Source organism: Neolamprologus multifasciatus, chromosome 3, assembly GCF_963576455.1.
Source record: "Neolamprologus multifasciatus chromosome 3, fNeoMul1.2, whole genome shotgun sequence".
NCBI lineage: Eukaryota > Metazoa > Chordata > Actinopteri > Cichliformes > Cichlidae > Neolamprologus > Neolamprologus multifasciatus.
This window is the reverse complement of record NC_140441.1, coordinates 1,138,769-1,152,197: the sequence shown is the minus strand read 5'-3', so window position 1 is coordinate 1,152,197 and position 13,429 is coordinate 1,138,769. Positions and strand designations below refer to the sequence as shown.

General features: G+C 45.1%; 1 protein-coding gene and 2 pseudogenes across 3 annotated transcripts in view; 2 read left to right on the top strand and 1 right to left on the bottom strand.

The window, feature by feature from the left end:
• Positions 1–5,842: 5,842 nt before the first annotated feature.
• On the bottom strand, positions 5,843–9,816 carry LOC146520963 (uncharacterized). Its single transcript, XM_085148446.1, has 4 exons — positions 9,657–9,816; positions 8,673–9,553; positions 7,126–8,375; positions 5,843–5,915 (listed from the first exon to the last, which is right to left on the bottom strand). The coding sequence occupies exons 1-4, from the start codon at positions 9,814–9,816 to the stop codon at positions 5,843–5,845; spliced, it is 2,364 nt and encodes a 787-aa protein (XP_085004572.1).
• LOC146520962 (E3 ubiquitin-protein ligase TRIM21-like) lies at positions 6,470–13,146 on the top strand (annotated as a pseudogene). The gene is made up of 2 exons (XR_014873136.1): positions 6,470–6,610; positions 11,218–13,146. The product of XR_014873136.1 is annotated as an E3 ubiquitin-protein ligase TRIM21-like (transcript).
• LOC146520957 (E3 ubiquitin-protein ligase TRIM21-like) overlaps positions 6,527–13,429 on the top strand; it is a 49,279-nt pseudogene continuing 42,376 nt past the window's right edge. The window contains exon 1 of the transcript XR_014873138.1: positions 6,527–6,610. The product of XR_014873138.1 is annotated as an E3 ubiquitin-protein ligase TRIM21-like (transcript). The remainder of the gene's footprint in view (positions 6,611–13,429) is intronic.

The window sequence follows — 13,429 nt, the reverse complement described above, 5'->3', positions numbered from 1 at the left end:
GACGCACTTTGTCCTGTAATACAGTGAGAATCAAAAGTAGTTTATAAGTTTTAATGTAATTAACGCTTTGTTTGAAAACATAATTCCCAGCCCCGCTCCTGCTTTGTGACCAATGAGCTGACAGCACACTTATGACAATTCGAGTATGACAATTCAGATTACCGCTCATCTCATTGGTTGAGGAAAGGTCGCTTACGGAGAAAATACCAGAAGACAACAGATGACCACAACAAAAAGCATGGCCAACAGGGAAACAAACGCCGACACTGCGGTGCAAGTCTCAGACGACAGTACATCTGAAGCTGGGAAACACTGCGATTTTTACAGTCGCGTGATTCAGCTCCTGCTCAAACTGCACGATTGACTCGCAGGGGTTAGAAGTTCGTAGGTCACGATGCAGGTCTCACACTATACGGCCCGATGCTCTGATGCGACCTAAGTGCTCACACTGTGCCTCCATAAAATGAAGGTTATAACAGAAAATCTGTCGCTCGCTCTCCCTCTTTGTCTTTCACTCACACAGACACACACCACCATCAACTTTGCTAAATTGCTAATGAAAAACACTGATCAGGCAGCTGTGATTGAGCAGCAATGTAAATCCAACTATTTTCACGGTTGTTGTGGTCGTGATAATTTGGTGATGCCACATCGAAAAGGCTCGGATGAGCTTTCCAAAGTTCTACAAGTGCCTCCATCGCTTGTGTCCAGATCACACGCTGCACAGCCGTGCTGCTCCGTCTTTTTCACCGATGTTTACGTGTTTGCGCGTGAGCAGTGTGAGCGGCTGCGGTGACACCCTCACGAGCGATTGAGGATTGGGAGCTGGTCGTGAGGTGTTAATCGCTTCTCGTTACCCCACGTATACTACACGATGCACGATGAAGGCCAAAATCGGTCCGATCACCAAAACGGTCGCACGACTCAAAAATCGTCTCAAAATGGGCCAAAAATCGCACAGTGTAGCCCAGCATTAGACCAGCAATGTTTGTTCCTCGCAGAGAAAGAAAAAAAGGCTGCAAAAGTACAGGGAAGAATGGGAAAAGTTAATATGGGCATGTGCAGTGAATATCAGCGCTGTGTGGCCAGAAGTGTGATAATATAATTTATTTTGTGTAATAAACAACTGCAAGGATAGATGATTACAACAAATAGATGACTAATACATAAAAGTAACACATAGATGAATAATGATGATGAGTTATGATGCGTAATCATGGGAACAAGTGGGTTTACAAACGGGAGCAGCTGATTAGAAAAGCTGAAATAATACCTCAACTGAAGCCAATTGTACTAAATGCACTAAATGTGCACAGTTACAAGAATGTTTTTCTTTCTATTGTTTTCTATTAATTTAAGTTTAGCAGGACAGAGTTCTTTTAAAGAAAGATTTACTTTTATTCTCAAAAGTTAAGCATGACAGGCTTCTGTTTAAGAAAGAGACCTGTTTTATTGTGTTAATGTTGTCATTTTGAGCTAACAATAAATGGCTAAATGATTTTTGTTTCACATGTGTTCATACCACAAAGAATAGAATACGCATCTACTTAAATCAACTTCAAGTCAAATGGTTAAAAAAATAATTTCACACACAAAAAAAGAGCTAGAAAATTCACCACACTGGGAAGGGTGAAGACAACTGGGTCGCCCGGCCCTGGCCACGAGGTGTCCCTTATTTATTTTTCGGGGAGTTGGCAACCCTAGTCTGAACTCTCAAACACACAAACAAACCCATTAAACACCTGTAACTCTATCAATGTCGTACTGTTAAAGAACACTTTACTGTCTAAGGGATTGTTACGGATTCAAATATTGGGAATGGATACAAGAGGAAAACCAAAATAACAACACTGGTCCGGCTGGGTTGAGTCAAATGATGATTTAATGAACACACGCGTGGGAGATGGACACCATACAGCAGACAGCATCAGATCTCAAAATGGTGGAGCATTGATCAAACTCTTATAGCCTCTAGTGGCCCCCACCTAGTCATAAAAGCCTAAACATTCACATTCTTTCTCTCACACAGCGCCTAAGCTACGACCTTGGCTCCCTGTTTATCTGCTCCTGCTGAGATGGGGCAGTATGCTCTGTTCTCTTCTAACCAGACAAATAAGGCGATGACTTTCTGTGAACAGTATTTCTTATAACTCAGCAGTATAATGCATCATAAAACAATATCATTCATTCACAATAAATCAGCAGTCTAATGTAATGCAAATCAGTTATCACCTTCTTCTAATTCAGGAAAATAATGCAAACTAAAACTACATAATAATTCACAATCTTTAATTAGGGGTCTAACATGGCATAAAATAATATTATAATCCAACATCACGTTATTGTAATGCCTTGGTGCCACTGGATTTTAACATGTCTGACACTCATACTTAAGACAAATGGTGGGGGTGTAGTAAGGATGTTGGGGGAAACAGGAACTCCACAGGAAGAGTCTTTTGTCTCTTCGAGGACTCTGGGAAGTAGCAATGGAGTGTGAACCTTAAGGTGTGAAACAGCTGTGTACTGCCTTTTGTTCCTGAAGAAGGTGTTTAACTGAGAGCCATGCTAGGCTCAGGGAGACTCTGCTGACCGTCTGTCCCGTGGACATGCAGGGACTTCATCAAGCTGATTTTTCTTTTCTTTGTGTGCATTGATTAAAGAATGTTAGCTACCACTCACCACTCGTCTGCAGGCTTTATTTAAGTGGAAAACTTCCACAACAAAATGGCGACGAGGATGGGATGGTCCGTGTGGTCGCTGAACAACGGTTCCGTGGACGGGCTGATCACCCGTGAGGAAAAAGCTGCCTTTGTCCTACCAGCTGTTGAAGCGAAGGAAATGGAGGAGTCACGGAGACCCATTTTGAGGGGACTTCTGCAGATGGGTGAGTTGTAGCTAACTTGTCTACAGTCATGGAGAGTTGAGGGGGGGAACGGTGGCCGACTCCGGAGTTCAAGTCTCCGGAGGGAAAATCCTGGTGGTTTGAGGCCCCAGGCTTGTGTTGACTACGGTCCATCACAAGGAAATTGGCTCGCGCACGTTGTTGGGGAGAAGCCGGCCCAGACCTGTGTTCGGTCCAAGTACGCCACAGGAAGGGCGGTTCGGGTACACTGTCGGGAATCATTTCTGCGTACTACAGTGCGAGAAATGACGGTATTTTAGCACTTTTCTGCCGGTAAGGGAAGAAGGCCATTGCAGAGGACGCTCTGAATGTAAAGAGAAACTGGATCCAGTAAAGCAGCAGGCCTTCCACCAGGCGGCCAGAGACAAAACTCAATACGTGACTGTATGGTAAGAACTGAGTAAATGTGTGGTGTGTAAGATTGCAGAGAATGGTTGTGTGGGAAATGTTGATGTGTGTGTAAAAACAGTGAGAAATTGGGTTTCAAAATATTGAAAATGGGGAACAAAAACAAGGGAAAAAAGAGAGGAGTGTAGAAATGTGTGTAACAGTTGTTTCCAACTAGAGGGAGAAGGTGGTACTGCAGGCCACCAGCTCCCCTAGAGTGGACACACAAAATTGTCTCACTTTCTGGTTTTTAAGAAAGGGGAGTTCAGAACCAGAGAGGAGACGTGTTGTTTTAAGCAATGAGAAGAATGATCAAAATGTCTCAGTGTGTCACTTGCAGGTGAAGAGCAGACCTGGATCAATTTTCCACGTGCAGCAGTCGGAAGAAATTATAGGTTAACACCATTAGAAACACTCAAGCCAAGTTTTGGCTGAATTGTTTTACAGCTTAACTTCCATGTGTTTGTCACCCTGAGAACACAAGCTCCAAGAATCTCTCCTTGAAGACTAGAAATGCAGTTCCAGAACAACGAGATGGATCTCAAGAGCTCACAGCAGCATCCTGAGCAGTGAAGACAAGGTCCAGCAGCAACAGCTGTGCAAGACAGCGACAGCAAGGAGAAAAATGGCATCATCATGACTGGATGGATGGATGTGCATTTCCAATGAGCTGCAACTTCACTGTGTGTGAATGGACTTTTGAAAAGACTGCCTGAGTTGGACATTTGCCACTTTCGGCGCAAAAATGGCAAAATGAGAGTGTTAAAGACACAGGACAAAGCTGAAAGACAACTGACTCTCACTGGACTGCTGCAAGGGGGGAGAGATGAGACCACAGTCAAAGGAGAAGGGGACAACATGGAGGAATGCTGTTGTAGTGTGGGAATAAAATTTGAGTTTAGGAAACTGGGAAGGAAAACGACTGCCTTGCGTGGAGAATTGAAAAGCGTCTGGAGCACCGCGAAGAGGAGAGGTACACAAAAATTACACAAACAGAAAAATGCATTAATCCTACTAACACAAACACACATGCAATGAAGCTCATGAAGACCAAATAGCATTTTAAGCATTTCTGTTACCATCATCTTGTCCGGTTAGCTTAGTAGGTTAAGAAGTGATACATAGACGAGTGAACTAGTATTATTTTTGGGGAAGGATGATTGAATCAGCGGTGAACAGAATGCTGCAGGGGGGTCAGATGAGTGGAGACTAATAGATTATTGAGTTTCTGGTTTCTGATGTGTGGGGGAGGTCTTATCATGACACACATCTGGGTACATGGGGAAAACAAAACTCATTATCTAATAAAATATTGCTGTTGTGTGAGGTGTGACTGGTGGATGAAAGTTTTGGAGATTTACTGATGCATTTTCTTTTGGTACCACTTTGAACCTGCCAGTTTTGATCTATCATTCTAACAGAGTATGCTCTGTAAGTAAGTCCTAAAACTAGGCCTTCATATTTTTTGATTTTAACAGTGCACTGAGATTTTTGTTTGGCCATTTTCTCTTTTTCAAGCAGGCCTGCAAGATCGGGATTGAAAGCGCTATACAACATGTTGATCAATCGCAAGTGAGCTTCTCCAAAATTAAAACGGGCTCGGGGGAAAGCCACTTTTACTCCTCTCGCCACATAACTTGCATTCACTTGCATTCAACAAGCAAATACTTTGCTTCTTTTATTGATTTTTATGGGCTCAGGCTCAGGAGAAAGCCACTTATTTGGGACAATCAGAAAACAAGTCCCTGTCAAAAGGATTCAGCGAGGTAATCCAGTCTAAATTCTTTTTTTTCTTTTTTGAAATGACGTCATTGCTGGCAGTAGAAACTTATTGCGTCACGAGAGGTTCTACTGTCAGCAAATAAAAATGGGGACTGACTGGACTGACGAAAGCTTTGACTAAGTTGACACCAGTATGCAAGATTGCACCTCCACCTTGACCTGACAAAAGGGTGGATGTATGTATGTTTGTTTCTTTTTACAGGAGCAGAAAGGTGACAGCAGCAGGTTGCATGAGCTTTTGAGCCGTGCTGACTTAACCTTTTAATCACCACTTTCTGTGTCTGTGAATTTACCAGCAGTGTGTTATTCATGACCTTGTATTGTTTACAGTGCAGAGGTCACTGTGAGAAAGTGTGCATACAGACGCGCTGCACTAACATCTACATCACTTTTTCCACAGCCGAGGGTTAATCGTGGGATCTAATCACATGATTTACAGCAGGACATACCACTGGCTAATGTTTTACTTTTCTTAAGACAGGGCCTGGAGTGAAACTACTCCCTGGAATTTTTAAGAGACAATGCACAACTTTATTGTGTATGTCTAACAGTGCTAAGCTGACAGTGGGCAAACGAGGGTTTTCCGGGGAAGTTTTCATTTTTAAATTGCAGGGGATGTGACATTTGTGAGGTTGCCTTAAACACAGTCCGTCAGTCTTTTTGCTCTTGAACAATGAAATATTAAAAACTGTCTCGAGTTTATTTGGTGATGTTCTCGTGCACGAGGCGAAAACAGCAAACAAACGTCACAGTAAATCTTTCCAGCTGATGTTAGGCATCCTCCACCTGCTGAATCCACTTCAGCCTCTTCCTGCTCATGTTCCTGTTTAGAGGCACAGTCGGCCTGTACAATGGAAAAAACTGAACACAGGAATATTTGTATTTCCTTCTTTTTCTCTGCTCATGTTCAACTTGTCTGATTCAAGCTGGGAATATTTATTAGAAACAAAGTGAATAATATTATTTTATTATCACGTTGATGCAGCACATGGTTCAGTTAGCTTTGTATAAACACATGTGTTAGAAATGTTCTTCAATCAGCTCTTTTTACTCTCATTTCACAGCCAGGACTTTTTTACTTTTACTTGAGTAAAGAAGTTGAAACAGTACTTGGAGTATTTTTAACAGTAGTACTTCTACTTCAGTACACACTGTGTGTACTTTTACCACCTGTGTCTGAGACCTCCTTCAGGGTCCACCTGAAGCTCTCAGTCTGCTGTGGAAAAAGGAAATCCAGGTGAGTTTCTCCTGATCACCTGAGGCCGTCATTACTGTGTGAACCCACACACCACTCCTCACTCCTCCCACCCGCTGCACACAGTCACTGAGTACAGACCGGCTGATTCCTGTAAAGGGAGAGGCAGCAAAACAAGACAAACAGCTGCAGGAAGAGGCGGAGCAACAGCTGAAAAACAAGAAGCTCAACGTCATTTTGCAGAAGTGACAGTGTGAGAGAGCAGCAGCAGAGCTGCAGTCGAGTCCTGTTTGTCTCTAAAAGAAGATTCACTGGAGTCCATCAGGTTTCTCTCAGCAACAGTGGTGAGTGCAGCTGATCACACTTCCTGTTTCTACACAAATCTTCACTCTGTTCACTTCATCAGGACTCATCACAGTCACACTGGATCCATAGAAATCTGCTCATGTAACCACAGATCCACTGTAGGAACATCGAGCTGCTGCTTCAGTCTCACTGTGGCTCTGCTCAGGACTGTGGACTCAGGCTGTGCTCTGGACTTCAGACTGACTCCACACGTCTTGTTTAAGATAAGATAAGACTTTATTGATCCCACAACGGGGAAATTTCTGCGTCAGCTCAGCTCAGGTACAGATATCAGAAGTAAAGACAAAAATACAAATAAGTACAATCAATGAAAATAAGTAAGATAATACACTATATACAATGGTAGCATACACAGTATGTGATTATGGATATGGTTGGAAATATGGAAGACATAAACTATATAGCTTGATATAGCTATTTTACCACTACTATTCCTGTTTATAGACATGTACAGAGTAAATATACACATGTATACATATACATACATATATACCTGCACATGTCCATACACATGGAGGGTCCATTATGCATGAAGTGGTGACCGTGGATGTTCACAGTGTCCATCGACTTATGACATCGTGATTGAGGAGTTATAGAGTCTAACTGCTGTTGGTTGAATGATCTGCCAAAGCGCTCCTTCATGCAGCGAGGGTGTTTCAGTCTCTGACTAAAGGAGCTGCTCAGCCCACTCACAGACTCATGCAGTGGGTGATGTGGGTTGTTCATGATGGATGTCAGCTTTACTAACATCCTCCTCTCACCAACCACCTCCACAGACTCCAGGGGACATCCCAGCACGGAGCTAGACCTCCGCACCAGTTTGTCAGTCCTGTCCCTGTCCGTGCATCCACTCCCCCAGCAGACCACTGCATAGAAAAGGGCAGATGCTACCACAGTGTCATAGAATGTCCTTAACAGAGTCCTGCAGACTCCGAAGGACCTCAGTCTCCTCAGCAGGTGGAGTCGACTCTGGCCCTTCTTATACAGGACGTCTGTATTTGTAGTCCAGTCCAGTTTATTGTTGAGGTGAACACCCAGGTACTTATAAGAGTCCACTATCTCAGTGTCTTTCCCTTGGATGTTCACCGGTGTTGTAGGGGGTGACTTCCTCCTGAAGTCTGTGATCATCTCCTTTGTCTTGCCGGCGTTGATTTGGAGTACGTTGGTCTCACACCAGCCAACAAAGTCACTGATGACCCCCCTGTATTCCTGATCATTCCCGTCTGATATGCATCCAATGATGGCTGTATCATCTGAGAACTTCTGTAGATGGCAATCGTCCAAATTATAACAGAAGTCTGAAGTGTAAAGGCTGAACAGGAAATGTGAGAGAACCGTGCCCTGTGGTGCCCCCGTGCTGCAGATTACCACCTCGGACACACAGTCATGGAGCCTCACATACTGTGGTCTGTTGGTAAGGTAGTCGATGGTCCATGCAGTCAGCTGTTTGCCTACTCCGGCTCCCTCCAGCTTCCCTCTCAGTAGTGCGGGTTGGATGGTGTTGAAAGCACTGGAGAAGTCAAAAAACATGATCCTCACAGTGCTCCCCGCCTGCTCTAGGTGAGAGAGGGATCGGTATACCAGGTAGATGACAGCGTCATCAACCCCAATTCCAGGACGGTAGGCGAACTGCAGGGGGTCCAACACTGAGCCCACCAGTGGCCGAAGGTGGTGCAGGATGAGCCTTTCCATGGTCTTCATCAGATGAGAAGTCAAGGCAACAGCCTGAAGTGGTTGGGCTCCCTGGGGTGTGCGATTTTTGGCACCGGACCACACAGGAAGTCTTCCACAGTTCAGGAACCCTCTCCAGGCCCAGGCTCAGGTTGAAGATGTACAGGGCCACCTGACAGAGCTGGTCTGCACAGCTGTGAAGTAGATGTGAGGCTGGGCTGGAGTGGGGGGTGGGGCTGGCTTTGTTGTGGATAGATGTGTGGATAGGGGTGAAGCAGGGTTGTGGTGAGAGGAGAGCTCAGGTGACAATGGCATTGCACCCGGAGGGGGGGGGGGGGGGGGGGGCAACTGGAGGGGGGTTAATGGAACCTGGGGAGTGGGAGAGGTGATAAGTGGGCCATTGTCAAATCGGTTAAAAAACAGATTCAAGTTGTTAGCCCACCCCCGGCCAGCAGACACTGTGGCTCCTCCGTTGTCCTGGAAGTGTCCAGAGATTTTTTTCATGTTCCTCCAGACCTCTCTGACGTTTTTCTGTTGGCGTTGGTTTTCCATCTTCCTACTGAAGCGCTCCTTGCCTTCTCGGATCTTGTATTTAAGATCCTTTTGGACTTTCGTAAGTTCCTCCTTGTCTCCCGACCAGAAAGCACTCTTCTTCTTGTTCAGCAGGGCCTTCAGTTCTGGGGTGACCCACGGTTTATTGTTTGAGAAACACTGTACCTTCTTGGTAGGCACAGTGTTCTCAACACAGAAATTAATGTAGTCCGTGATGCAGTGGGTGAGGGCGTCGATGTCCTCACCGTGAGGCTTGCAGAGTTCCTGCCAGTCTCTTAGGGCCTCAGTGCATTCCTCAGACCACACCCTTATCACCTTCTTCGTGGGGGGGTTCCTCTTCACCAAGGGAGTGTAGGTGGGGTGGAGAAGGACCAGGTTGTGGTCTGAGTGGCCAAGCGGGGGGAGGAGTGATGCACTGTAAGCCTGCTTTGTGTTGGCAAACAATAGTTCCAGGGTTTTGCTGTCCCTTGTATGGCAGTCAACGTACTGGGAGAAGTTAGGGAGAGTGACAGATAGTGAGGCATGATTGAAGTCCCCAGAAATAATAATGAGGGACTGCGGATGTGCCATCTGTAGGTGAGAGACAGTGGAGTGAATGTAATCACAGGCTGCTGTAGCGTCGGCCGAGGGTGGGATGTAAACAGTCAGCACAATAACGTGTGAAAATTCCCTGGCCAGGCGGTATGGCCGGACGCTAACTGCCAACAGTTCAATGTCAGCTCTGTTCCTTCACAGTGATGTGCCCCGGGTTACACCATCTCTCATTGACATACATTGCTAGTCCCCCACCTCTCCTCTTACCACTCTCCATTGCACTCCGTTCCGCTCTAACCAGTTGAAAGCCATCCAGAGTTATGACAGAGTCCGGTGTGTGGTCCATGAGCCATGTCTCAGTGAACAGGAGGAGGCTGCTCTGCTTGTACTCCCACTGCAGTCTGGTTAGCGCAATTAGCTCTTCCATCTTGTTGGGTAAAGATCTTACATTACCCATGAGAATGGATGGAATGCTTGGTTTGTACCGTCTTCTTCTTTCCTGGTACTTCACTCCAGCCCTGCGTCCCCTCCTCCAACGTCGTAATTCCTTCGGAATCTTGGGTCGCTCCTCCGGGAGTACTTTCCTGTTGCCCAGTGCTAGCAGCTGCTCCCTACTGTAAATAATGGCTTGGCTTACAGATTCTCCAGAAGTGGTGGTAAAAAGTCCCAAAAACAGTAGAAGGCATGCTACTACTCTCACGAAAATTTGTGGGTCCATGTCCCGTTGCACAAGAAATAAAACACGACCAGGAGTGTCGGGTAAAAAAAAGCTTAAAGCACAAGAAAAAAAAGAAAGGAAAGGAAAAAGCTGGGAGCTGAGGAAACAGGCTGCCTACCGTGGCGCCATCTTGGATGTTATTGGGGTGATTTATTCATCACTTTCTGTTCCTATTAGATTGATTCTGGATCTGATGGATCATAAGGATTACAGACGTGAAAACACCTATTTATTCTTTATTGATATAAAGCCTTTGATACTGTAAACCAGTATGATAGGTTTGTAGCTTGAACCTATTCGCTGGAACGTTGAAGACAATATAATTACACAGCAAAGCAAGACACGAAGTAGGCAAAGTTCTTCATGTTTCTCGTGCACGGGAGAGAACCGGACAAACGCCGTTCCTTCGCTTGGCCCCAGTTGCTCTCGTCCGCTCCCCCGTAACACTGCTCTTTTATTGAGGTTACATGAATATGCATAGGTTCATTAACATACGACGTCTACATACAAACAAAGAGTACCTTGCCTGTGTGTGTGTGTGTGTGTGTGTGTGTGTGTGTGTGTGTGTGTGTGTGTGTGTGTGTGGGGTCAGAGTGTGACCCCATAAATGACTTCCCTAAACCTGCTGGTCTGGAAAGTCCAGCAGTTCATATAAACAAAAGGCACTTAGACTAAAACAGATATAGCCACGTTTATCCTACCATAAAATAATAAAACAAGGTACGACCTCTTCCCATGCTCAAAGGATGTAGGTGTGCGTTCTGGAATGCACACCAAGCCTTTGCAGCCTGCTAAAGATCATACATCCTATCACTACACAATTAATTATACACCTCTAAGCATATTTGGTTAAATATTTCTAAGCATAAATGACAATCAACAATACCTAACTACCTAACTACCTAACACAGTAGATTTTGGTCAGTACTTCAAAAAGTCATTCACTCATTTTACAAAGATTATCTGACTTAGTGTATCCTGTAAGTGTCACAGATGTTCCTAAATCATTCAGAAAACAGTCGATGCTGCACTTTATAACTTTGTGTGGAAACATCAATCTCATTATTTAAGTGAATTTTGAATCAAATGTTTCTTTTCTTTCTCCCTCAGAGTGCAGACATGTCTGCTGCCAGCAATCTGCGATCTGAAGATCAGTTTCTGTGCTCCATCTGTCTGGATGTGTTCACTGATCCAGTCTCTACACCATGTGGACACAACTTCTGCAAAACCTGCATCAGTCAGCACTGGGACATGAATCAGAGCTGTCAGTGTCCCATGTGTAAAGAGACTTTCTACACTCGACCTCAGCTGAGGGTCAACACCTTCATCTCTGAGATGGTTGCTCAGTTCAGACGTGAAGCTCAGCAGAAAGCCAGCAGCAGCAGCTTAGAGCAACAAGCTGCCAAACCAGGAGAAGTTCCCTGTGACGTCTGCACTGGAACCAGACTGAAGGCCCTGAAGTCCTGCCTGGTGTGTCAGACCTCCTACTGTCAGACTCACCTGGAGCCTCATCTGACACTGAGACGTCTGAAAAGACATCAGCTGATTGATGCTGTGGAGAACCTGGAAGGCAGGATGTGCACGAAGCACGATAACCTTCTGCAGCTGTTCTGTAAGACCGACCAGACATGTGTCTGCATGCTCTGCTCTGTTTTAGACCACAAGAACCACGAGTTTGTTCCTCTGAGAGAAGAATATGAAGGAAAGAAGGCAGAGCTGGAGAAGACAGAGGCTGAGATTCAGCAGATGATCCAGAAGAGACGACTGAAGATTCAGGAGATCACAGAGTCGGTGAAGATGAGTAAAGATGCTGCAGACAGACAGAAAGCAGAAGGTGTTCAGGTCCTCACGGCTCTGATGGAGTCTGTTGAGAGACGCCTGAAGGAGCTCATGAAGGAGATTGAAGACAAACAGGAAGCTACAGAGAAACAGGCTGAAGGTCTCATCAAAGATCTGGAACAGGAAATCTCTGAGCTGATGGAGAGAAGCTCTGAGGTGGAGAAGCTCTCACGCTCTGAAGACCACCTCCACCTCCTCCAAAGCTTCTCCTCCCTGAAAGCTGCTCCACCCAGCAAGGACTGGACAGAGGTCAGAGTTCATCCACCATCATATGAGGGGACTGTGGGGAGAGCTGTGGCTCAGCTGGAGGAGACAGTCTGGAAACCCATGAAGAAGAAGCTGTTAGAGGCTGAGCTGCAGAGGGTCCAGCAGCATGAGGTGGATGTGACTCTGGATCCTGATACAGCTCATCCTGAACTCATCCTGTCTGATGATGGAAAACAAGTTTATCATAGTGATGTGAGGAAGAATCTTCCAGACAACCCAGAGAGATTTTCTTACTGTGTTATGGTTTTAGGAGAGCAGAGTTTCTCTTCAGGCAGATTTTACTTTGAGGTTCAGGTTAAAGGAAAGACTGACTGGGATTTAGGAGTGGTCAAAGAGTCGATCAACAGGAAGGGAGAAATCACACTGAGTCCTCAGGATGGTTTCTGGACTGTAGTGCGGAGAAATGGAAATGAGTACTTAGCTGCTGCTGGCTGTCCAGTTGATCTCTGTCTTCATCCTGGTCCTGAGAAGGTGGGGGTGTTTGTGGATTATGAGGAGGGTCTGGTCTCCTTTTATGATGTAGGTGCTGCAGCTCTGATCTACTCCTTTACTGGCTGCTCCTTCACTCACAAACTCCACCCATACTTCAGTCCCAGTAACAATGATGGAGGTAAAAACTCTGCACCTCTGATCATCTGTCCTGTCAATCAAACTGATCAACGACTGATTTAATTTGATGATTGATTGATTTTTCTTGAAGGGAACAAATGAACATATTGAGTGTAAATCCTCTACAGTCTCCATGTTTCTATAGAATCTGATCATCAGGACTCTGATTCACACTTTGATTCTCATGGAGTTTGATTTGAACAGAAGAAAAGTTGAATCAGGAAATGTTCCCACTGATGGAGACTCGAGCTGAAGAGCAAATATCAGAGAATAAATGTCCAAAAGCTTCATTTACAATAAAGTTTGTTCAATGCTTTGAGTGAATCCAGACTCATGTGTGGCTGTTATACGGAGCATCAGAGTCCAGCTGAGTTATGTTGGATACAAACTGCTTATTTTGGCTCTGTGAGCAGTTTTGTTCACTGAAAACTGATGAGACGGATAATATTCAAAGAACTCTGTAGAGATTCATGCATCCATGTTCTCCACCTGCAGGTGTGGAGGAGAAAGGTGGAGCACAGACTGCTGCATCCTTCCAGTCACATCATTTTGATGATTATATTTCCATGTTGTGATGATTTGGGTTAAAGATCAACAGAGTTGAACG